This window comes from Ailuropoda melanoleuca, chromosome 17 (assembly GCF_002007445.2).
Source record: "Ailuropoda melanoleuca isolate Jingjing chromosome 17, ASM200744v2, whole genome shotgun sequence".
Classification (NCBI taxonomy): Eukaryota; Metazoa; Chordata; class Mammalia; order Carnivora; family Ursidae; genus Ailuropoda; species Ailuropoda melanoleuca.
The window spans coordinates 4,165,934-4,189,737 of NC_048234.1; the positions used below are offsets into that span (position 1 = coordinate 4,165,934).

Genomic DNA, 23,804 nt, shown 5'->3' on the forward strand with positions numbered 1-23,804 from the left:
TTGTGCAAGACAGGAAAAAAGATGCCTCATGGAGCCCCCTCCCCACGCTCAACTGGTGAATGTCCCACAAAGTGCTCGGTGGCTGGGTTAGGGGTGCTCGCTGTGAGCCCAGAAAGTTTCACTCATGGCTGAGTCACGAGTCAACCCAATCTTGGGGTGCTAACATCCTTCAGAAGCGGGGAGCTTCTAACAGTTTCTTCCTCCCACCCCAGATCTTTATAGAGCCCCTTGGTGGGGCCCAATCATTTGAGCCCTTCATTCTGCCCTATGTGCAGCGGGGACCATCACAGGGTGGGGCAGGACGTGTACAAAGCTGGATTCCTGTCCCCCAACAGCGCACATCCTAGGGGGACCCCAACGCCCAGAATGGTGATTCTCATGAGGAAAGCTCTGGAAAACAGATGGAACCATGAGCACGGAGTGTGGGAGTCAGGGAGAAGCAGCCACTTTTGGGAGATGCTACCTTCCCAAAAGGCGGCTCAGTTTAAATGTTTTGCCTGAGTGCCCCATCAGGTGCTGTGTCTGACCGGGGACAGTGGGAAGAGTGTGGATCCCAGGAGACAAAGGTCACTGAGAATGGTGCTACTCTCAAGGGGTCCCTCTTCCTTTAAAAGGCAACCATGCTAGTGGGTAGCCCCATCAGTCATGCACACTTTAGTATGAATTATTTCATTTAGACACTGGGTTTATTTTTTCCCCTGAAGAGTAGGTAAGAGCCTGAGATGGAATTTGGAGATAAGAGCCGGGGAGTGGGGAAGAGAGGAACATTTGGAAACGCAGAGAAATCCTGAGAAAAAGTAGGCTTAAAAAGACAGGGGTGTCGGGAGGAGCTAGTCAGTTGTCCTGTTCATTCATTACTTCGGAAAACATTTATCCAGCATCTACTGTGCCCCAGACATCACCCTGGGTTCGGAGGGCAGAGTGAACAGGACAGAAACCGTGCTATCCTCAAGGTCATGATGCTAGAGTCTCTAGGACCAAATGAAGGAAGGGTCGGTTACCCAGTGTGACACTGTGTGACACTAACAAACCGAATCAAAAGATTCTCCCTGTGGTACAGTCTAGCCCCTTCTGACAGCGTGAGGAAATAGAACATGCCCGCATATTCCTCCGAAAGCCCAAGAAGGAGGGTGGGTCCCCAAGGGACTGAGGTGTGCTGGGGTGGCTCGGAAGAGCCAAATGCTAAATTTGTAGGAATTTTGTGAGCTGGGTGTTAAAAACCGCCGGTGTTAAAAATGCAATGATCTAAACTTAGCAAATTATATTAAACACAAAGGTAGTAAGTACTTACCACTACTAGGACTTACGAACCTTCTACGATTCTCCGAGCTGCTGATGGGACATTTATGCCTCCTGATGCTACCGCACGGGGAGACGGTGGGCACCTGGCTGATGATGCCTTTTGTCCCTCTCTTCCCTGCACTGGCAATCTATCTACACCACGGACCACGGGAAGGGGCCGACAGGACACACCAGAGAGACCACCGCGAGCCGCTCAGTGGCACACGGCTGCGCACGACCGACGCGGAGAGGCCGCGGGGCTGGCTTACCTTGGCGGAGAACTTGAGATGGACTGCTGCTTCATCCGCAAGGCTCTTCTTCACCTGGGCCCACGCCTCTCCCAGGGAACTGCAACACGAGACAGAACGTCAGACCCGCACAGCCGCACTGGCCTCCGATCAGAGATCTCGGCCCCTTCCCAGGGAGACGGCGGGTCTCCACGTGAGCCATCCCCAACCGAGCGACGATCTCAGGAGCTGAGCGGGCAGGGGGTGGCAGGGGCTGGGGAAACATCTGGAAACTCAGAGAACCAGGGGACATGCAAGAGGAAGGTGGGGTGCAGCTGTAGGATGGGCCCTGACACCTGCGTGTCACTGTCGCCGTGCCTTCCCGGCGCCCATCCCTGTTCACAGATGGGCAGTGCAAAGGCTTGCTGGTCGATCAAGGGAGACGGCCAGCCACCTTTTCAGGGAGAAGCCCTTCGCAAACAGAAGGTACCACACAGCCCTCCCGCTGCCAAGCATCTCCATGGGGGACAGAGGACAGTTTCTCAATAAATGGTCTGAGGCAACTGTATACCCACAGGGGGGAAAAAAGAACTCTTGTCCCTGCCCTGACCCCATACACGGGGATTATCTCAAGATGGGTCACAGATTTGGACGGAGAGCTGGTACCAAGCAAACGCAGGCCTGGGAGGAGTGGAACCTTGAAAAAAGGCCGACAGAGACAGTCTGGCCCTGCAGCCGAGCTACACAGGAGCCTAGAAGCCAGGAAGGCCCTGGGTGGGGCCGAGTCTGAGCCTAAGGTCAGCAGGGCGTGTGGTCAGTAACTGGCCTCCTGATGGCTTTAGTGGCCTGAAAATGTCACCTGGGTGTGGCTGTGGGGAAGGAGGAAACCCAGTGTCCTGCTCAGGACAAGGTCCTCTGCCCGCCCCCCCAGGCTGGGCATTCACAGGTCGGGGGGAGGGGGCGTCTGCAAACACTCAGATGGGCCTGTCTGAACGAGCACATTCCCCCCTCTGCCCCCCCGCTGCCCCAACCCCAGAACTCCAGGCCCCCTGGAGCCACTTCACAATTTAGGGGGAAAAAGCAATTGAGAAATTCTCTCACTTGAAGACAGATTTTTTTTTTCATCCGGGGAGAGGTTAATGAAAGAAATAAAACCTGAGATACATTTCCATCGCAACACACAGTCTGAGTCACGCCAAAGCGGAATGCACGCTACCGTGACCATTACCAACGAGGAAAGCCCCAAATCCCATTTCCTCTCCACGCAGGCGAGAAAAACGGAAGACGGAATACACCACCAGCGCGCACAGACTCGGAATGGAATGCGGGCGCGGCGCTCAATGCCCCACCACCCCACCAGCACCTTCCCAGGCTGCCCCGACGTGCTGGGCTCTAGCACTGCGCTTTGAAACCTGCAAGGTGCACCCCGCTAATGTCCAAAGCTGGGTGTAAATGCAAAACAGCATTGCTGCACGTTGCGGGGGAGGGACCCCCCGTGTTCACCCCCACGGAGCCCACTGAGAGGAGCGTGTGCGTGCAGCCGCGACGGGGTGCGCGTTCCCGACCGTGTTGCAGGGCCACGGCGTGGATGCATGCGAGCGGGCATGTGCTGGGCTGCTGGTGTTTTAAGTGCATGTGTGCACACGGCGTGGTGGCGCAGTCCTGGCTCGTGCAGCTGGGAGCATATGCTGAGCCTGTTGGCAGGATGCAGTGTCCCTGGCAGCAGCCCAGGCCGAGGAGGTGGAAGCCGGAAGACTGGAGAGCAGCACTGCGTTTGCAGGGCAGGGGGATATCCAGGAAAGCCTCCGTGCCAGGGCGCAGGGGCAACTCCCCCCCCCACTTCCCGCTCCTGTCTTGCAGCCCAATGCGCAGGGCACAAGGGGGCCACCGGGGGTGAGCTCACTTCTGCGGAAGAGCCCCTGGCTCTGCAGGGGCCGCCCCGTGGCCCACCGGGTCAGTGGCAAACCACAGAGAGGCGGCCTTTTGGCCGCACGGCGAGCCCACGCAGAGATGCCTGAATGAAAGCCACATTGGGCTGGCATGCCGGTCCCCTGAAGGCTTCAAGCTGCGCGGGCGGATCTGGACTGCACATCGCGGCCCTCTGACGACCACAACCACCCACGACAGGAGGTCCCTCCTCCGTCCTCGGGGCTCACTTCCCCTGGCAGGAGGGGTTCCAACACAGCCTGCCCCGGGAGGGAGGGAGGCACTGGGGAGGAGACCTCGGGGGACCGTCCAACTCTCCCCTCCCGAGTCTGGTCGTTTTTATGACAGAGGCAAAATTCACGTTAGGTGAAATTAGCTGTTTTAAAGAGAACGAGCCCACCGCGTTCAGTACATTCACTGTATTGTGAACCACCACCTCTCTCCTGGTCCAAAACATTTGTATCCCCCTGTTGTGGACCCCCCAAATTCATATGTTGAAGCCCTAAGCCCCGCACCCCAGTGTGGCCTTCCCAAATTCATATGTTGAAGCCCTAAGCTCCCCCACCCCAAATTCATATGTTGAAGCCCTAAGACCCCCACCCCAGTGTGGCTGTTATTTGGAGATGGGGCCTCTAAGGAAGTAATTAAGGTCAAATGTGGTCAAAGGGGTAAACCCCTGATTCAACAGGATTCATGTCCTTATAAGAAGAGACTCCGGAGAGCCTGCTCTCTTTCCACACGGAGGAAGACCGTAGGGAGAAGGCAGCCCTCGCCAGGCACCAACCCTGCCGGCACCGTGATCCTGGACCTCCAGCCCTCGCCAGGCACCAACCCTGCTGGCACCGTGATCCTGGACCTCCAGAACCAGGAGAAATCACATTTGTGTGGTGGAAGCTGCCCGGTCTGTGCGATTCCGTGATAGCAGCCCCAGCAGATGGATATACACCCCAGAAAGGAAACTCCGAACCCAGGAAGCCGTTACCCTCCATTTCCTGATCCCCCGGCCACCACCTGCCTCATTCTGCCTCCCTGGGTTTGCCTACTCTGCACATTTCATGTACATGGAATCCTATCACATGCAATCTTTTCGTCCCACTTCTTTCACTTAGGATAATGTTTCTGGGGTTCATCTACATGGGAGCCTGGATCAGGACTGGATCCCTTCTTACGGCGAAATAATATTCCATCACATATCCATAAATCTGTGCGGATGGACAGAGTTTGTCATCCATCTGTCCCTTGATGGACATTTCGGTTGTTTGCACGTTTTGGCTATCGGACTGTGCTGTTACGAACACACAGGTACATGTATTTGAGTATGTGTTCTCAATTCTTCTGGGCCTAAACCTATGAGCAGAATTGCCGGGTTGTACGGTAAACCTGGTTAGTGGTCCGAGGCACTGCCAAATTGTTTTCCATGGTGGCTACACCGTTTTACACTCCCATGGCAGGCTGCAAGACTTTGTCAAGAGATGAGCAGAGAAGCCTTAAGTCTTCCACCGCCAGGGACCCCTCTGTGGCTGGGAGGGTGGGGCTGAGTCTCCCCCAGCCCAGGTCTTACCCAAGGAGGTCTGGACCGCTGCAGCTGGAGACAGAGGGGATCCTGCGCCTCAGGCCCATGGGAGAGAATTCTAAACAAGGGCCTGGGTCCAGAATCTTCTCCCCCCTCCCAGTGTCTCACCAGCCTGATCTCAGAGAGTGGGGCACTGGGGTGAGTGTCTGGGGGCTGGTGTCCAGCTACCAGGGCACAGGGCAGAGGGAGTACTGACAAACGCCAGGATCTGGCGGGAGGCCCTTGGTCACAAGAGAGAAAATAACGTGGAATTTGCCCACTCGGAGCCAGGCCTATGCAGACTTCCCCATTTCAGTGGGACCGCGCAGTGATCAGGGATCGGTGAGGAGGAATCCCCCTTTGCCATTTGCGGTTCCTCCCCGTGCCCATCACTGTCCTCCCCACTCACCCTTCCTCCTGCGCAGCCAAGGAGTTCTGAGAGAGCTTAGCTAGGTTTTTCGCGTACTCTTCTTCGATCTTTATCCTGCAAGGGAGAAAACCCAACATGTCAGCTGTCTAGCACCAGACCATGGGGCTGCAGCCCTAGCACTTACTGACCAAGGAAAGGAACCCACTAGACCACACGCTCGGAGAGGTCGAGGCCCTTGTCTCTCCACCCAACACACAGCAGGTGCTTAAAAATCTCCGTTGGCTGGACAAACTTGTGTGAATCTCTGTCCCATCATCTGTACACAGGATGTTTCCACCTGTCTCCCGGGCTGTGAAAAAACGCTCTCATTCACATGGCTCCCAGCCCAGGGCTGGACACACGGGAGGCCCTTAGATCCATGATGCTAACTCGTGATGGACCCCAGGGACGCCTGGTGCTGCTTCCCTTCCGGCCCCAGCACTCTGGGCCTAGACCCTCCAAGGTGGTCACGGCCCCTGGGAAGCAGGAACAGCACCTCCCCCTGCAGCCTCCCAGCCCCCCTCTCCCCTCCCCCGTGCCTCCAACTGTCAAGCCTGCAGGGCACAAGTATTTCCATGGAAACCAGGCACTGCCCCGAGCTGGGGCTGATTCCATTTCCCTAGAGAGGGAAGTTGCCTTGGATTTCGCTTCCAGCAGGCGGGCCCTTGACACACTTTCCAGGAGGCCCTCTGCGGAGCGTTCTGCATTATCTGGCACATCGTGTTAGAGTGTCATCAAAGGCAACGCTTACCACCTGAGTGGTCTTCTGGGCCGTGCTGGGTCACCCAGGGCCACCACTCCAAAGCCCCGGGCCCATCACCTGGCAAACACGAAGGCCCCAGAGACACTCTGGGGGCCGCAGCACCTGCTTTCGGCAGCTTGGAAGCTGATGGCCCATGGGTGCAGTGATGTGGACTGGGGGGGCCCGACCGAGTCCCCTGGCAACATTCTGAGTAAGTTGATTTTCTGCTTTGCCCTGAGAGACCCACAGCTACGTTCCCTCTCTTCATGGCTCTGCCCTCACTGCCTCCTCTGGCCAGGCTCTGGGTCCCACTGGAGTCTCTCTTCTGGTCTGTCACTTCGTTGCCATCGCTCTGCCCTCCCCAGGGTGACATGTGCAGCCAGTGTGCAGCCTCCAGCCCGCGGCCAACACCTCTCTCTTGAAAGCAGGTCCAACCACGCCTCGCTTCACACGTCCAAAGTTCCTCAACGCCAACCACACACGCCAGGCACGCAGCCTGTCGCCGGAGCCAGCACTGGCATCCCCTCCTGGCCCTGTCCAGCTGCCCTGTGCCGGGGCCACGGCAACCCTGGCCCCAGCACAGCCACCTCCCCTCTTGCCTCTCCCGGCTTAGGAAGGCCTCCCGAGAAAAGCCTGCATTCCTCATGGAAGGCCGGACTGTTCTCAAATGGCAGATTCCGTTTATCTGCTAACACGACATTTTTATGAAAGGACAACACGGTACGTGTGTTTAGACTCTGGTTTTATGGCCACTTTCCTATCCACCTGCTTTATACTACTGTTTGCTCGCACCTGAGCCACGCGTCCTCTCCATTCCCTACCAGCATAATGGCTCATAAAATAGAGATTTGATTACACAAATAGAAAATAGGCTTCCTAAGGAAAAGAGGCGCTTTAAAATGCCAAAGAATTACAACTACATTATTATCATAAAAAATTTTTTTTTAAATATATTGCCATTTACTGTAAATACTTCCAGCGTGCCCTGGAACTCCGGATGGAAAGTTGTGTGTACGTGCGTGTGCACACATGGGGGGGATGGATGCACACGTGTGTGCAGGTAAGCATGTGACTCATAGCATCTCAGAACTTGGAGGGACTGAAAGGTGGGGGGTGGAGAAGGAACTTCTCCTCCTTACTTTCTCCTGTTTCCATCGGGCTGAAGTTATTGTTTCCTCATTTACGTTCAGACAAACCATCCTTCGGCAAAACCACCATCAGAACCCCTGCACCTGTCACAGTGACCTCACCTGAGTTCCCCAAAGGCAAGGATGTGGGAGTGCATTCTATACGTCCCGCTCTGGGACACGGTTTGGGTTCAAAGATGAATTACAAGGCAACATTCTCCCTTTTTGTTATCATGGGGACAGTGCTTCCAATGAGGGCCACGCAGGGAAGTGAGGGGGTAAGCAGTCTATGTGGGGAGACAGTAGGGAGCGGTGGAGACTGTGGCAAACCAGACTCATGCTCCCTCTACGGGGTGCTGCCATTTGGCTCCAGCCCATTGTTGTGTGACCCATTCTTGCCAGAATTTCGGCCTTCTCAAGACAAGCCAGAGAGGCTGCTTTTAATATAAAATCTACCAATTAAAAAAAAATGTTGGTCCAAACCTTAAATCTATCACAGAGGTCAAAGCGACACAACTGCAGGTTAGAGCTGTCCCAAGAGCCACAGCTGGTGTCCCCTGGTCTCATGCTCCCCGTGGTGCCAACCAGGCCCAGTGCCGGACGGCCAGTGCTCCTCCAGGCCACTCACTGACCCCAGGCTCAGGGCCAAGGGGGCGCTGTCTGCCCCCGCGGGAGGTGGGAGGGGCCCAGGGCCTCACCTCTCCCGGATGAACTCTGACATTTCCTTCTGCATCTGCTTGCCCTTCAGCTGCTTCTGAAGCAGGAGCTCGAACCCAGCCACGGTGCCATTGCCTTGGGGGTCCTTCTTGTCAGCCTAGAAGGGACACAGAAGCACGAGAGGTTAGGAGACAGGGGTGCCCAGAACCGCAGGGAATGGAGCATGGGAAGGCAGTCCCCGAAGGGACCCGGGTGCCTCTGGCGAGCGGACCTCAGCCCAAGAAGGAGGCTGTGGCCATTGTCCCAGCTCCCATCTCTCCCGCTGTTCCCTGCTTTCACGTTGCTGATGCTTGAGCCCCTGTAGCCGCAGCCCCCCGCCCCCCATGCCCATGGCCCTCAATTCTCCCAACCTGGGAAAGAACAGGAAGAAGGGCACATGGCCAGGAGCATAGGCTCCCATGGCCCGACACCTAAGGCTTCCAACCATGCAGCTGCTGAGGCTGGCTGGAGGCTCTGGGGAGTCTTGGTGGCCTGACACTGTGCAGGGACAGCCCTGGGGCAGGTGACCCTAACCGTAAGCCCTCCCATCTCCTGTTGGTCCCCTGCACCTGCCAGGCAGTGGCGCCCTCCCACACACATTCATATAAGATCACAGGGGCTTCCGGGAGGAACCAGATTCCAGGGAGGCCAGAGTTGTAGAAAACGGGAGGGTGCCAAGGTTGACATCCATCAGCTGGGAAGCCTCGGGCAAGCTCTCTGCTAGGTCCAGCCTGACCTGCTTCATCTGTGAAACTGGGCAATACTGGCGCCCACCTCCCGTGGTTATTTCAGGATAAGTGACCTCTGGAAACGGCTTAGCACAGTGCTCGCCAGATACTAAAAGCTCGGTAAATGGTATCTAATATGAGTCAACTTTTACGTAAGTCAGGACCCAGGGAAGGTGGCCAAGTCAATGAAATGGGAGCTCAGTACTGGATTCATTTTGCAAGCGATCACTCTCAAAATTCCAAAATTAAATGTTTTCTTTTGTTTTGCCTGCAGGTCCTCAAGGACACCTGAATACCTCTTTCCTGCCTGCTCCTTCCTGCCTGCCTCCTTCCCGGCAGCCCCTAGGCTCAGCGTTCCCTGCAGGACATTCATCTCAATGTCTGCCCACACCGCTCTCAGAGACTTCTCAGCCCCAGGCCGGTACCCCACCTAGAGTCACGTCCTTCCCCACCAGGAATCCAGAGTCCAATGCTTTGGTACTCAATGCAAGGGATTACAAATGCATCCTTTGATATCAGACAGGTGCATAAATGAGGACCCTGTCCCAAGGTCCAAAAGACTTAGTCCTTGTCTCAGCTCAGCCCCGGGTGACACAGTCAGGCCCTTCCAATCCTAGGCTGTGCCCCTCCCATCATCCCCCTTTACAGTAGGACCGGGATGCATCTCCAAGACCCCTTCCAGAGCAGACGTTTTAGGGAAAGAGAATTTCGGAAAGGGGTGGGTGATGTGTGGAGAGAACCCCACTTTCTATCATCAAGCATTTGAAAAGTTTATGGACAGCCCCTCGCCAACTCCCCCCCAATGTGGGATCCCCTTTCCTCGGCTGTCCTGACACAAAGCCCGCTGGGCCACACTGCTAGTGCCTCTTGTGACAGGGAGATCACTACCATACACCATGTCACGGCACACAGCTCTAGCCAATTAAAAGCTTCTCTAAGTATTTTTGAGATTTGTACACTTCATCGTGTAAATGCTACACTTTGATAAAAGCAAAAGAAAGATCCCCCAAAATACCGAGCCTCAATCGGCCTCCCACTTGGGACAGATGTGCTGAGCGATGTGTCCACACTCGGGAAAACCAGCCAGAAACGGTGGGCTCGAATGACCATGTCAGCAAGGAGATGTCCACTAGAGCAAAAGGTGGTGGTCGGGAAAATAAAACCCAGAGTAAGCAGCAGATCCCGGCAGAGCCCGAATGAGGACGGGAATGCACAAACATTGCTCTCTTGGATGCCAACCAGTGGCAGGGCCCCAAGGCTACCCAGTGCCCCTGCGTGAAACCCCACGCATGCTGACGTCCAGCTCCCGGGGTGTGCACTCCCAGGGCTCCAGCTAGTTTCCCCTGAATGCTCAGCGTCCTGTACCCCTCTTTAGGGATGACGTCTGTAAACTCAGCCACCTCTCCTCATCTCCGTGGCTGCCACCATCCTTCCTGGGCTCCTGCACCTGGACGTCTACCCCGGCCCGCTCCCAGCCCTCCCTGCACACTGCTTCTAAACCACATCACATCCTGTTCCAGCATCTTCCTGCAGCAAACAGAACGAAAGCCAGCGTGCTCATAGGAACTGCAGAGTCTCATATACCTCTGGCCTCTGCTGCCCCACGGAACCCTCCTCACGATGCCTGCTGCCCCCGCACAGACCCCCCCACCCCAAGACCTGGAAGAAACACAGCGGGGCCAACAGGAATCACTGCGTATCTTCGAGAGCGCAAGCGACTTGTCAACAGAACAGAGCACTTCTGTCTGGGGCTTGGCCAGCAAATCAAAACACGGTAGCAACCCATTCCACACGGTGGTTTAACAAAGGGCTCTTATTCTGTTTATTTTATTTTGTTCCTGCAAAAGTTGGGTTTTTGCCTCCTAAATGCGGTGGTTTTTAACATGTTCACAAGGCTGAGCCACCATCAGTGCTATGCGAATCCAGAATGAGGCGATCCCACTTTGACAGTCATTGCTGACTTTAAATGCACACGCCGAGGGCCACTGCCAGAGTTTCTGAGCAGGTGGGCTGTGCATTTGTCCAAAGAGACTTATTTAATGGTGGGAAAATACACAGAAGATAAAATGTACCGTCTTAGCCATTTTTTTTAAAGCAGACTCCACCCCCCAGCCTAGAGCCCAGCGCGGGGCTTGAACTCATGAGCCTGAGAGCGAGACCCGGGTGGAGATCAAGAGTCGGGCGCTTAACCGACTGAGCCACCCAGGCGTCCCCACTGAAGTTGGCTCTAGTCTCTTGCCCTTACCGAGCAGCCAAGAAGCGACCCTTGTGCTTATCTCTGCTGTGTCCAGGGCTTCCGTGTTGCCCTGAATGAAAAGCCTATTGATTCTCCGAGATTTATGGAATGATCTGGACTCGAAAAGGGTCTTAAAATTCCTGCCTTGGATGTTAAATCTACCACCAGGTTTCAACAGGAGAGGACCCTCTCCTTTGAGCTCCAGAGGCTTCACATGCCCCTTCTGGGTGTCTACTCTTTTTTTTTTTTTTTTTTTAAAGATTTTATTTATTTATTNGTCTCTGAGATTTATGGAATGATCTGGACTCGAAAAGGGTCTTAAAATTCCTGCCTCGGATGTTAAATCTACCACCAGGTTTCAACAGGAGAGGACCCTCTCCTTTGAGCTCCAGAGCCTTCACCTGCCCCTTCTGGGTGTCTACTCTTGATCCACGGGGCGGGTGGGGGTCCCACGGTGGGGGAAACTGAGGCACACTTACCCAGAAATAGTCACAATAGCTCCACTCGGTCGGCTTCAGCAGCTGCTGTTCCGGCATCGTGTCTGGGTGAGGGAACGTCACGCAGTTTACCTGCAGGGCACAGAACAAGAAAGAAAATGCCTTGCCTGCAGGGCCGGGAGCAGCTGGGAAGGCTCTGCCCCTGGAGCACGGCATCACTGAGGCCTCCGGTTGGATGCTCTAAGGGCCCGCGTTTCAAATGAGGGGCAAGAGCGCTCGTGCCCACCCCAGAGGGGCTGGAACCGGTCCCAGCACTCTGAAGGGCAGTGTAACAGGATCTATCAAAACCGCGCACGACCTGAGCCCCCAAACCAGCGACTGCCCTTCGAAGAGCGCAGTCGTATCCGCANGTGGGGGAAACTGAGGCACACTTACCCAGAAATAGTCACAATAGCTCCACTCGGTTGGCTTCAGCAGCTGCTGCTCCGGCATCGTGTCTGGGTGAGGGAACGTCACGCAGTTTACCTGCAGGGTACAGAACAAGAAAGAAAATGCCTTGCCTGCAGGGCCGGGAGCAGCCGGGAAGGCTCTGCCCCTGGATCACGGCATCACTGAGGCCTCCGGTTGGATGCTCTAAGGGCCCGCGTTTCAAATGAGGGGCAAGAGCGCTCGTGCCCACCCCAGAGGGGCTGGAACCGGTCCCAGCACTCTGAAGGGCAGTGTAACAGGATCTATCAAAACCGCACACGACCTGAGCCCCCAAACCAGCGACTGCCCTTCGAAGAGCGCGCCCTACAGAGGTATCCGTGTGTGCATGCAGTCAGTCACGCACGCGCACGGTCTTTCAGACCAATCTGTTGCAGCAAAAACACAACCCCACTGTCCAGGAGCAGGGGAGCGGTTCAACAGAGCACGGGACAGGGGGCATCTCTGGGATTTGCACGGGCAGCAGAAGACACCGGGAGAAAGTTCCTAGGTGTTGATACGGAAGGTGTGCCAGGTCCTACTATTAAATGGGGGAGAAAAAAACAAGACGCAGAATAGTACCTAGAGTATGCTGCCATTTGCGCAGAGAGAGAGAAGAGGAGAAAATACGCATGCGTTTGGTTATTTAAGTATAGAATACTTCTGGAAGCTGATAACATCACCTGCTTCCAGAGAAAGGAACTACGCGGCCAGAGGTTACCGTGTGCGTTTTAATGACCAGATGTATTCCACGGACAAAGAGAGTTAAAAGCGATCTCGCAGGCTGCGTGCTTGAGGCTGGCCCTCGCCCAGGAGAGGGCAGTGAAGACATTCCTACAGCGGCCTGTCTCAGACTGTCCTGCCCAAGCATGTTCGCAGTGTCCCGGCTTTCCCTGCCAGGTGGAAATGGTTTTGCCACTGCTCTTGCTGGTGTCGCTTCAAGCCCGGGATCCCCTCCTGGGGAGCCTGTTCATTGGAGTTCTTTGTGGGAGCACCTCGGGGAGGCGAGGCCGGAGCCCTGTAGTCTGTAAGCCTCACCGTGGAGCCCGCACCTGCTGAAGTGGGAGCCGCCTGATGTTCAAGGCAGGAACTGTGCACAAAACCCTGGGGTTCTGGACAGAGGCCACGAACTCCAGTGCGAGGCAGCCGTGCAAACGGGCGAGGGGCTGCCGGCCTAGAAAATGCAGTTTGGGTGGGGGTGACGGCCTCCACTTTGGGAAGGAGTGAGGTCTGCGGAGATCTGTCTAACAAGCAGATTCCCTTTCACTCCTAACTATTTGGCAAGCCGGCAGGAGGAGTCCAGTGGGTCGTCTGTCAGGTGACATGACCCAAGAGGGGCTGAAAATAGGGATGATTGTGGGAACCGTCTCCATGTTTAAATGTTGGCACGTGATTCAAAGTGAACAGGAATAATAGTGANGGAGGCAGCCGTGCAAACGGGCGAGGGGCTGCCGGCCTAGAAAATGCAGTTTGGGTGGGGGTGACGGCCTCCACTTTGGGAAGGAGTGAGGTCTGCGGAGATCTGTCTAACAAGCAGATTCCCTTTCACTCCTAACTATTTGGCAAGCCGGCAGGAGGAGTCCAGTGGGTCGTCTGTCAGGTGACATGACCCAAGAGGGGCTGAAAATAGGGATGATTGTGGGAACCGTCTCCATGTTTAAATGTTGGCACGTGATTCAAAGTGAACAGGAATAATAGTGAGGACAGCGTCAACAGCAGCACTGTGTATGGCAAAGCAACTCAGGCCCACGGGCCCCCAGCCATGACCTTGGGGTTCAGGGGTTCACAGGCAGCTGACTCCATATATAGCACATACATCACCCCCCATCCTGCCCCAGCTGCCAGGGGCCCGGGTCTCTCTTGCAGTCCTGGCCAAGGACAGGAGCCCCCTCCCCCGGGATGCACACATCTGGTGGAAGGAAAGGCCGAGATGTCCACTCTGGAGGGAAGCATGGCACGGTAGGAAAGACCGGGGCAGGAAGGACCCAGAGAATGCTGGAGATGGGGAGCACTGAATTTCACCAAGGTCAAGGTGGAAGCCCGAGGGACCCCCTGGGGTGGGGAATTTCCTCCTGGTGCCTACAGGAGCCTGCCGTGGGCAGTAGGGGAGGCCAGCCCCTCAGTGAGGCCCAGCAACAGGCAACGGGCTCCCCACACCCTCTTTTCAGGCTGACACACTCTAGGGGTGACCAGGGGGGAGTTTCCCACTGGGGCTTTGACAAGCCACTGCCACGTGGGTCTCCTGTGAAATCATGGAAAACAAGGGTTGGATTCCAAAGTTCTGCATATTCCTTATTTCACATGCTGGCTGTTCTTGTTTGGACAGACAATGGTGATCACAGGACATCTTTATTTTGCTTAATAATGGGGTTCGTGAAAATGTCAACCAAATCTAATGACAAATCAACAGTGACATGAGATTGGGCGTTAAGGTCACGGAACCAGAGGGAACAGAGGCACTCGGAAGTGGACACAAATGCCTAGTGTCTAGAACACCCTGTCAGGGGCTAGGGGCGAGGCGTCCCACATATGGCCCAGTAACAACCACAGAAGGGGAGCTGGCTGGGCTGGGGGAGGGGGAGGAGGCAGATAAGGACTCTTCCCGGTCATTGCTTCTACCACTTTGTGGGGACACCAGTCCTTGCATGGACTGGCCAGGGCCCAGGGTGCCTGCCCCCACCTCTACCCACTCTGGATTGGGGATGTCTGCTCCCAGCCGGCCCACAGGGAGATCCCCCGATTTTCCTCCAAGCCCTGCACCCCCTGGTGGGCAGCTCAAGAACTGCACTCCGCCAGCCCCCTGGGAATCCCTGGGGAGCCCTTCCTCCACCACCCCGCCAGGAGCCTTGCACGCATTCCCACGTCAACATCCCAGCAACCCCACGAGTTGAGTACCATGGGCTTCTTTTTACAGGAGGGGACAGAAGATCACGGAAGCTAAGAATCTGAACCCGGGCTGGGCTGCACGCGGAGCCCAAGCCGTCAACCACACTGCTATTCAGTGCAACGCCCGCTCGTCCGCTGAATGCATGCGAATGTTTCTCGCGTGCCCCGCGCGATGCTAGATCTTTCCAGCAGTTTGCACACATACATTTGTAATTACACTTCTCACGACTGTTTAATCGGCCAGACCATCTGCTCCACAAGGGGAGGGAGACCCTTTTCCCTGCTGTTTCCCTAATCCCTGGCAAGCACGGGGCCCCCCCCGGGGGGTGCTCAGAAGTGTTTCTCGGTGCAATGACTGCAGACCAGAGACTGATGGAATGGTCTCTGTCCTCGATGGTTTTATAGCTTCGCCAGGAAGGCAAACAATTACCTAAGTGATTGCACGACTGGGATAAATCTACCACTGGGGTAAGCATGGGTGCTGGGGCGGCAGGAAGGCCTGGGGCTTGGGGGAAGGAATCTGAGCGAGTTTTAGGTAATAAAAGGGTTAGGGTGAGGCAGACAGGGGGTGGGAGGTACAGAAGGCCGCAGAGAGGAGACGGGCCGGGGTCTGAGGATGCACCCACAGTGGGGGAACGAGAGATGTTGGCTCTGAGCAGTGCAGCACAGAGGACAAGCAGAACAGGAGAGATGTTGCAGGGAGACCTCCCAGCACCGAGAAGTGAACTCAGTGACTGTCGACCAGGGCTGATTTTGCTCTCTGACCACCCCACCCCCACCCAGGGCCATGTGGCAAGACCAATGGAGACATTGCGGTTGTTAGAAAATGTGGAGACATTTGTGGTTGTTACAAAATGGGGGGGGAGGGGGCGCTGCTCCTGGGGGGTAGAGGCCAGGGATGCTGGTAAGCGTCCTGTGATGTGCAGGACAGCCCCCCAGAATTAAAGGATCTAACCCAAAAGAAAAGCAAGTCAAGAAGCCTTTCCCCATGGCAACCTCCAGGTGTGGATTCCCATGCCGCCCCTCGGGGGACATTTTCTCTCCGGGACAAAGCCTGCCCTCCCCCCAAGGCCTCCTGGGCACGGCAAGAGCCTCGATGGCATCCCCCTCCCCGCAAACACAGGGGACAGGCTAAGGAACCGCCTTCTGCTCTGAGAGGAACAGTGCTAGCCATTGCCCGAACTGCTTTACCCGCCAGGCAGTTCTACAGAGCAGCAAACTAAGGCACAGAAAGGTTAAGTAAGTTCTGCAAGATCACACAGCTGGTAGAGTCCGTGTCTGAAGCCAGGCAATTCCGGCTGTTTTTAACTCTCGTCACGCTACCCTCCACACCCCACCCAAGGCAGGGGCTTGGGTAGGAAAGGGTGCTCAACATGGAGCAGGAGAGCGGGTTTGCCTCTGGATGACTACTGTTAGGGAGAAGTTCCGGGAGCCACACCCACCCTCGCTCCTCCTGAGATCACCTCCCTGACCAGTAGTATCTTCATGCTGACACCAACTGTTTTCTCCAACCCGACCCTGACCTGACCCTCGGATACACAGCGTAACCCTCTCCTCCCCTCCCTGACTGCCAGGGGCTCACTGTGCAGCTGGGGCTCAGCCAGGAGCAGCCAGGAACTCTCTGGGACGCTCTAAGGGGGCTGCAGCCGCCACTTAAGGCCCCTGGCCACAGCATGACAGCTGCTGAACACAGTGCGACCCACCCCAGGGGCCTGACGTGGGGAGGCCTGAGCGCATCCCCTGCGGCCCCCAGTCCCAGCCCAGCACAGAGGCTCACCGCAGGCCACAGGCCACAGTCCCCCAACCACCTATCTGGCAGCTGGCTCTGATTTGCTTCTGGAGGGAGCCTGATCTGGGAGGGTGTGGAAGAGGAGAACTCAGTCAGGGTCTGTGGAAGCAGAAAAGAAGGGACCCCAAGGGCTCTCCTCCAGCCCACCAGCTCCCCCCCAGGGATCCAGGGCATCCGATGGGCCACATCAGCAAGCAGAGGGTGAGGACCACAGGAGCCCCCCAGATTCCTCTTTCCAGGAGAGGAGTGTTGGCTGTGTGGCTTTGCTGTCGTCTCCTCTGGAATCCTCTAGATTTCTGACACACGTCTGTGCCGAGGGCTGTGAGCTGCCGTTCCTGCCTGTCACTCTTCATCAAGGAACCCACTGCACAGCTGGCCCTGCCCAAAGCTTGTTGCAACCCACCAGTGGGAGGGGAAGCTGGGATGTCAGACTCCAGCTCAACGCTGGCTCCTCAGCCCCACAGGACGCAGCCCAGGACCTGATGCACGGCCCTTGGCTGCCCAGTGGGCATCTGAGCGAAAGCCTGCAAACGTCCACTCGGCGGGATCCAACAACGTGGGCGATTGCTCACCCCAGAGGTTAGCCTGTGCCCCGGGAGCTGGACCCCCCCTTCCCCCACCCCGTCCAGTGGCCCTGCAGGGTCTCCTCCCTGGGAAACTGTGAGTTCTGGAGGATCAGAGCCCAGAAGGAGGGCTGGGAGCAGGGCAGGGAGAGTGAGCGTTATGGGGACAGAAGGGCAGCACACAGGGCTTCACCCATCTCGGCCCAGAATGTGGGGGCCGGGGGGCCTGGGCAGGCAGCAGGCAGACCCGGCTCAAGTCTGGGTCTCTGTTCCTTGCCTGCTCTGTGCCCTCTGGCCAGTCCCTCCTGTCCTCAGTTTCTCCAGCAAAAATTCCCGGAGGCTTAAGTGTTTATTTAAAACCCCTGGGGATGTTGGGCCCCAGATCAAACTAAGTGTCTAGGAACCCGTCGAGGAACTTGCATTTTAAACAAGTGTCCCAGAGGCTTCGGCCGGCTGTGCTTTGCAGGCTAGCTCTGAGAAGCTCTGATCTAGGTCAGTGGGAAGGAGGAGGGAAGACACGAGGCAGGGACAGACAAGGAACACGGTGTGCTGGAGAGGAGACTGGGACCCAGCCCCACGCTCAGGGTCAAAGCCAGGGCACAGCAGGTGACTCGGGCCCCACCCAGGGACCCCAGGACCATCCCCATCGGCTAAGCGCTTTACACTTTGCATCTGTCCTTTTACTTTTCTTCTATAATGCTCATATACCAGCCCCCCCTTCTTCTCCCTCTTCCCCCGCTGTTTCAGGGAAGTTTAGGGGGCTCCTGCTTTGCTCTGGGGCATTTAGTGACACTTCGAAGATGAGGATGATGCCCTCAGGAGGTGTGCCCCTGGGGTCGGCTCACACCCTGCCCCAGGCCCCACTCTCCTCCACAGGCAGGGGACAGCACAGGTCTTGAATCCTGATGCTTCCCAGCCAGGCGAGGCATGGCTGCCTGCCTCAGTTTTGCCATCTGTAAACAGGGTCGAAAAGACGAGTGTGCACTAAGCACTTACTATGTGCCAGGCTCTGTTCTAAGTGCTTTCTTCATACAGACTCATTTAGTCCTCACCCCATCCCCAGGGCACACACACCCACCATCGCCCCATTGTACAGACGTGGACACTGAGGCACAACGGGGCAGGGAAACTCGCCCCGGGCCACTGTGCAGCTAGTAGGTGCTTTAATAGACCCTCTGACTCCAGAGCTCTCATTCACAAGCACCATACGAGGCTGGTCCTGTCACCTCCATTCACACAGCGAGAGCTCAATGAGCTACTCGGAACACTACCGGTGCATACTGAATGCACACCAAAGCGGCCACAAACATTGTGGCTGATGCCACTGTGTACCCAACCCTCTCTTTTCTTCCAGAGCAGGATTTCCAGCCTGCAAGAGCCACGGAAGTGTACCCACTCTCAGTCTCATCTCCGTGGGGGTGGTCAGAACGGCTCAGAACTGCCTGTGCTAGAGCCTGGGGGAGCAGATCCCCCATTCCCCGCTCCCCTGCACTCGAAACAAAGCAGCACACCCAGGACCACACTTCTCATGTCTCCAAGTTCTTGCAGCCCGAGCAGCTGGACAAGGCGTTTGTCCACTTTCCCCAACACGGGGCTGGTGTGTGTGTGTGTGTGTGTTGAGGGGGGCCCCCCTCAGCTTGCCCGTGGGGGCATGGCAGGCTTCTTGAAGAGCCCCAGAAGGCAGTCCGGCCACCCCAGGCATGAGCTGCCTGCTCCCGTCTGGAACTCTATTCTTAGGGTGCTTTCTCTTGTTTTTAACTTTGACATCTTCCACAAGTCACCCCGCACGAAAGCAACCGCGCTGTGGCTGTAATTTACATGTCACATCGCTGGCACGGAGCATGGTCCACCCCCTCCAACCCGCCTGGGCATGTGTAACCCACCCCCCCCCCTGCGAAAACGGCTTCTGTGTCATTCCCACCCTGCCTGCACTCGGTTACCCGGAGAGAAAAAAGTGCAAGGTGACATCAACAGAAAGCCCGGGGAGGGGGTGGGGGTGGAGGGAGGGAGGCAGGGGCAATTTCGGGTGCCATCCAAGCTTTGGAACTTCCCAGATGCTAGGCTGGGCTTGCACTCAGCGGTCCATATTGCCATGGCAACCGCCCAGCATGGCAGAAAAGCCCCAGCTCGCCCCAACCTGTGGGTACCCGGCAGACGTCCCTTACCGTGATGGTGTTTTCCTTGCTCTGCTTTTTGCCTGGTGGTGAGGATCCCAGGTTCTGGGGAGAGAGGCAAGAGACATCATCGAAGCTGTTCTCCATGCTGGACATTTCAGTTTTTCTATTCAGGCTCCCTGAAAGCCCCGTGCTGGGGGAAGTCCGGGGATGCTCTCGATCCCATTAACCCTTAAGTCACCATATTCTGGAAGAGGACAGGCGGGAGTGCCCCTGACCCCATGCTGCTCCCAGGGCAGGGGGGCAGCCGGGCTTGCAGGCGAATGGGAGGAAGCCTCCAGCACAGGCTCTCAGGGAACTGCTCCAAACCAGGTCTCCCTCCTCTTCTTCTGGTCCCTGATTTGGGGAGTTAACCCGTCACCTGCCCTCTGCTGGTAAGTGTGCTGCCTGCCGCCTCAACGTGCAAAAGCTGCCCCAGGGGGAGCAGAGAGTTAAAGCAGGCCAACACCTCCTGGCACCGGGGACTCAGAACAGGAATCCCTCAGGACCAACGTAGCCAACCCTCAATCCATGCAACGTGCACAGGGGGCGCCTGGCCACCTCGGGACGTGCAGCTTTCTGGACCCCGAGAGGCAGGAGGGATTTCTCAGCACAGCCGCCTGTCTTTCCACTTGCATTCACTCAGCCTTTGGATTGCCTTTTTAGGTCTTCCCGCCGCCAGCAAAGATACCACTAATCCCAAATGTCTCCGAGCCCACGAGCCCTAAGCAGCCTGCCCCAGTCCCAGGATGGTTCTGGTACAGAACGTTAAGGATTACTGGCTAAAAACACCACATTGGTTCTAGCAGCCTGTGGGCCTCAAGGGGGGGAGGGTCAATTTTGGGTCTTCGTTGTCCCATTATTAGCAGTTACATTAGGGATTCGAGAGGCTCTCCGAGCAGGGCATGTGATGGCCACTCCTGTCCTGAGTCGCTCCATGAGCAGGGAAGCAGGCTCACCCCAGGGCACTGTCGGGGGGGGTCATTATATCCATGTCCTGGGACCCACAGCCTTCTTTCTCTGGTGGAACCTCAGAATGTCAGAGAGGCTTCGCCGGCCAGCCTCATGGAACCAGCAGCCCCCCACGCCATCCCGGGTGGGTACAGCCCCAGACCACCAGCAGAATGAGCGCCTGGGCATGGGGTCAGCTCTGTCTCAGGACCCCCTCTGCTCGCCACACAGAACAGGGAGCTTGGCGGAGCCCTCTGCTCATGGTCTACCCATCCCCTTACTCCCCTTACTCCCGTCCAGACCTACCTGGGCTGGTAAGGAAAGTCAGGCCGCGGGAGCCGTTACCCTCAGACCGTCTAGCTAAACGGGGCTCTACAGATCACCCGTGTCACAGACAAGAGAATAAACTCACTAGCCTTGTCGCCCTGCCAAGCCATGTGACTTCTCTCACTTTCACTGGTTGCTATCAGCGGTCCACAAGCTTTGGAGGGCATCAGAATGCACAGGAATTGGCCCCAAATCGGGACCCAGCCGCACCTCCCAGACCTGACCCAGCAGCTCTTTGGAGGGGGGGCGGGTAGCGCCTTAGAAGGAGAATCTGGGGGCTGCCCTTGGGGACACACTGATCTACATTCTGTCATTCATCAAAGCTCCCTTACTTCTGACAGCCACTCTAGCAGCCCCAGCAGGCTCTGGGGCGACCTAAAGCTCGTGACCAACCACAGCTTCGATAAACATTGTCAAACCATCAACACATCCAGCTCGCCTACCCTGGACCCTCCTGAGCTATCAGGGGTCCCCCAGGGCGTCTGCCACCTGGGCCACCTGGGAGGAGGATGGAGGCTGTGAGGCAGGAGCTCAAGTGCCGCTATCCTGTGACAGGTGCAGGGCTCTCTTGCAGGTACAACTAGGCCTGGGAGGGGGATGCGGGAGGGGAGCCTCTGCTGCGGTCAGTGGAGGAAATTAGAGCCCCGAGCTGAGTATCTCTCTTCTCTAAATTCCCAGCTCCCCACTTCGAGGCTGGGGACACCCTCTTGTTTTCCAAGTGTCTCTGCAGGGGTGGGAAAAGATCTCCATCATTCACAAACCTGGATTTGGGGACCACTGTGTCTGAGGCTCTATGGAATGAAGCTGGACACAGAGGTTGCCGTAACTCGGGGCAGGACAGGAGCGCAAGTAATGGCATTGTCGGGGGGCGTTGGCACCTTCCCACCCTCTGCCCTCCCAGAGCTGTGGTCTCAGCCAGGGCTGAGCAGGGTGTCCCCAGGCTCTTCCAAGCACCTTGGGCTCTGTGCCTGCTACCGATGGTCCGTGCCTATGTTTTCAACGTCATCCACGTAAACACGTGACACATACATGCACTATATATACATACGTGTATATATCCACACATCACACACACACACACATCACGGTAGCACTTTACAAAAGGGCCCCAAAGGAATGACTCCTCCATCACAGGGAGACTACCTACTAGCTAGAAGTTGGTTTCTAAATATTATTCTGCACTAAGAGGAACCAGGCTCCTTGGAGAAATGGCTCATTCCAGATGCCAGGTCGATCTGAAACATCTTATTATTCTGGGAGATTAGAGGCTGTACAAAGAACGAAGTGATCTCGCAAAAGGACCCAGGCGCCAGCAGAGAGAAGTTCCAACAAGCCAAATTTGGGACAATTTAAGCATGATTATGAATAATGACTACAAATGAGTAACTTCAAAAGGCAGTGAGAGAGAGAGGGGGCAGTATTTCTTTATGGAAGAATGCCCATAAAAATGGATAAAGCATCATAAAATCACCACTTGCAAACCCCAAAGTCAAAATGGATTCAGGCCACGGTCACCAAGCATGCTCAAAGCATTGAATGAAAAGGCTGTGAAGGAACAGGATATGCCCATGGTCTCACTCTATCACGCCCGAGATTACTGGGCTAATTAGAAAGGGAAAATGTACCCCTGCAAAGCAGTCATCGCATTAACTGGGAGCTCAAACTCCCGGTTAGCATCACTGGTAGGGGGCTAACCTGGGAGGCCCCAGATGGTAGATACTCTTGCCAGAGCTGTTAGCCCCAAGTCCAAGCCTAAGAAAACAATTAGACTAAGCATGTGGTCATTCTAAACTGACCTGCGCTCTTCCCACATACAGTCACTGTGGGGTAAGATGAAAGATCAAATGTGCGGCAAATACAGTCTAGATAAAAAGAAGCTAAAAGCTATAAAAGAGATGAAATTGTAAATCCCCATGATGGAATACTATTTGGCCATAAAAAAGGAACACAATAAACCGGCAACATTCACGGACCTTGAAACATTGTTGTAAGTGCAAGAAGTCAGACCCGAACAACTACATGCGTGCAATTCCATGTATACAAACTGTCCAGAAGAAGGAAATCCACAGAGACAGAAAGCAGACTTAGTGGGTGCCAAAGGCGTTAGGGGATTCTTTCCGGGATGATGAAAATGCTCTAAAATTGATTCTGGTGATGGTTGTGAAACTCTGTGACCGCCACGCTGTGCGTTTTAGATGGGTGAACTGTAGGCCGTGTGAATTACATCTCAGTATCTCAATAAAGGGAAACTAAAGAGATCCAGCCAACGATGTATCCACGTGCGGAACTGGAATGGACCCTGGACTGGGGAGAAATAACAGGCAGCTATAAAAGACATGTTGAGGACAAATGGGGAGTCTGAATAAGAATTATAGATATTAGATGATAATACCAAAGTAATGTCTCTTTATGTGGGCTAAGGATGGTGTGGCCATGTATTCCCCTACACAGATATGCTTTGAAATGTTCCCAGTTAAAACAGTATGTCAGGGGGTTCCTGGGTGGCTCAGTGGCCTAAGCATCTGCCTTTGGCTCAGATCCTGATTGCAGGGTCCTGGGATTGAGCCCCGCAGTGGGTTCCATGCTCAGCGGAGAGCCTGCTTCTCCCTTTCTCTCTGGGGCCCCCCCTGCTTGTGCTCTCTCACTCGCTCTCTGTCAAATAAATAAAATCTTTAAAATCATAAAATAAAACAATATGTCAGGGCTTTGCTTTAAAAATAATCGGGGGGGGGGCAGGAAGGGGGAGGGAATGGAATATAAATGAAACAAGACTGGCCCAATAATCATTGCAGTTAAATGACTCGTCCCTGGGACTTTGTTACAGCATGACTTCTAGTTCTCTAAATGTTTGCCAATGTGCATAATAAAAGGGTTTTTGTTTTGTTTTTTTTTTTAATGTCCTTTGCCTATGATTCTAGAAAGTGTTTCTCCTTCCCTTTTTAAAAGTCGTTCCCCAGCCTGTTCTCCTCCTCTCGCCTGGGCCACTCTGCTGTTACTGTGAGGTGAGGACCCACGGGGATGGNCAGCCTGTTCTCCTCCTCTCGCCTGGGCCACTCTGCTGTTACTGTGAGGTGAGGACCCACGGGGATGGTGACCTACAGAACAGTGCTGGGTGGCCTGCAGCAAGCCGTTCACAACTGACCCACCAGCCTGGGCTGGGCATGTCTTCTGACCCTGGCTCCAGGCCCTGTGAATAGCCTGGATCCCACCTCCTCGGCAGGCAGGATCCAGAGTGAAACCTTTCGATGACTTCCCAGTACTGCTGCTGGAATAAACCCAAGGTCCTCAAAAGAGCCTGTGCAGACCCCT

General features: G+C 55.6%; 1 protein-coding gene across 13 annotated transcripts in view; it reads right to left on the reverse strand.

The window, feature by feature from the left end:
• The window catches only part of GAS7 (growth arrest specific 7), a 214,997-nt gene that overhangs the window by 13,978 nt on the left and 177,215 nt on the right, over nt 1–23,804 (reverse strand). For 8 of the 13 annotated variants that reach the window (XM_034646916.1, XM_034646915.1, XM_034646918.1 and 5 more), the window contains 5 exons: nt 19,230–19,283; nt 11,797–11,886; nt 7,963–8,078; nt 5,396–5,470; nt 1,551–1,629 (listed from right to left, as the gene is read on the reverse strand). In XM_034646916.1, the coding sequence (XP_034502807.1) occupies nt 1,551–1,629; nt 5,396–5,470; nt 7,963–8,078; nt 11,797–11,886; nt 19,230–19,283 (414 nt within the window). Of the gene's footprint in view, nt 1–1,550; nt 1,630–5,395; nt 5,471–7,962; nt 8,079–11,403; nt 11,494–11,796; nt 11,887–19,229; nt 19,284–23,804 lie in introns of all 13 variants that reach the window. The other 5 variants (XM_034646920.1, XM_034646914.1, XM_034646919.1 and 2 more) reach the window with 1 other exon arrangement.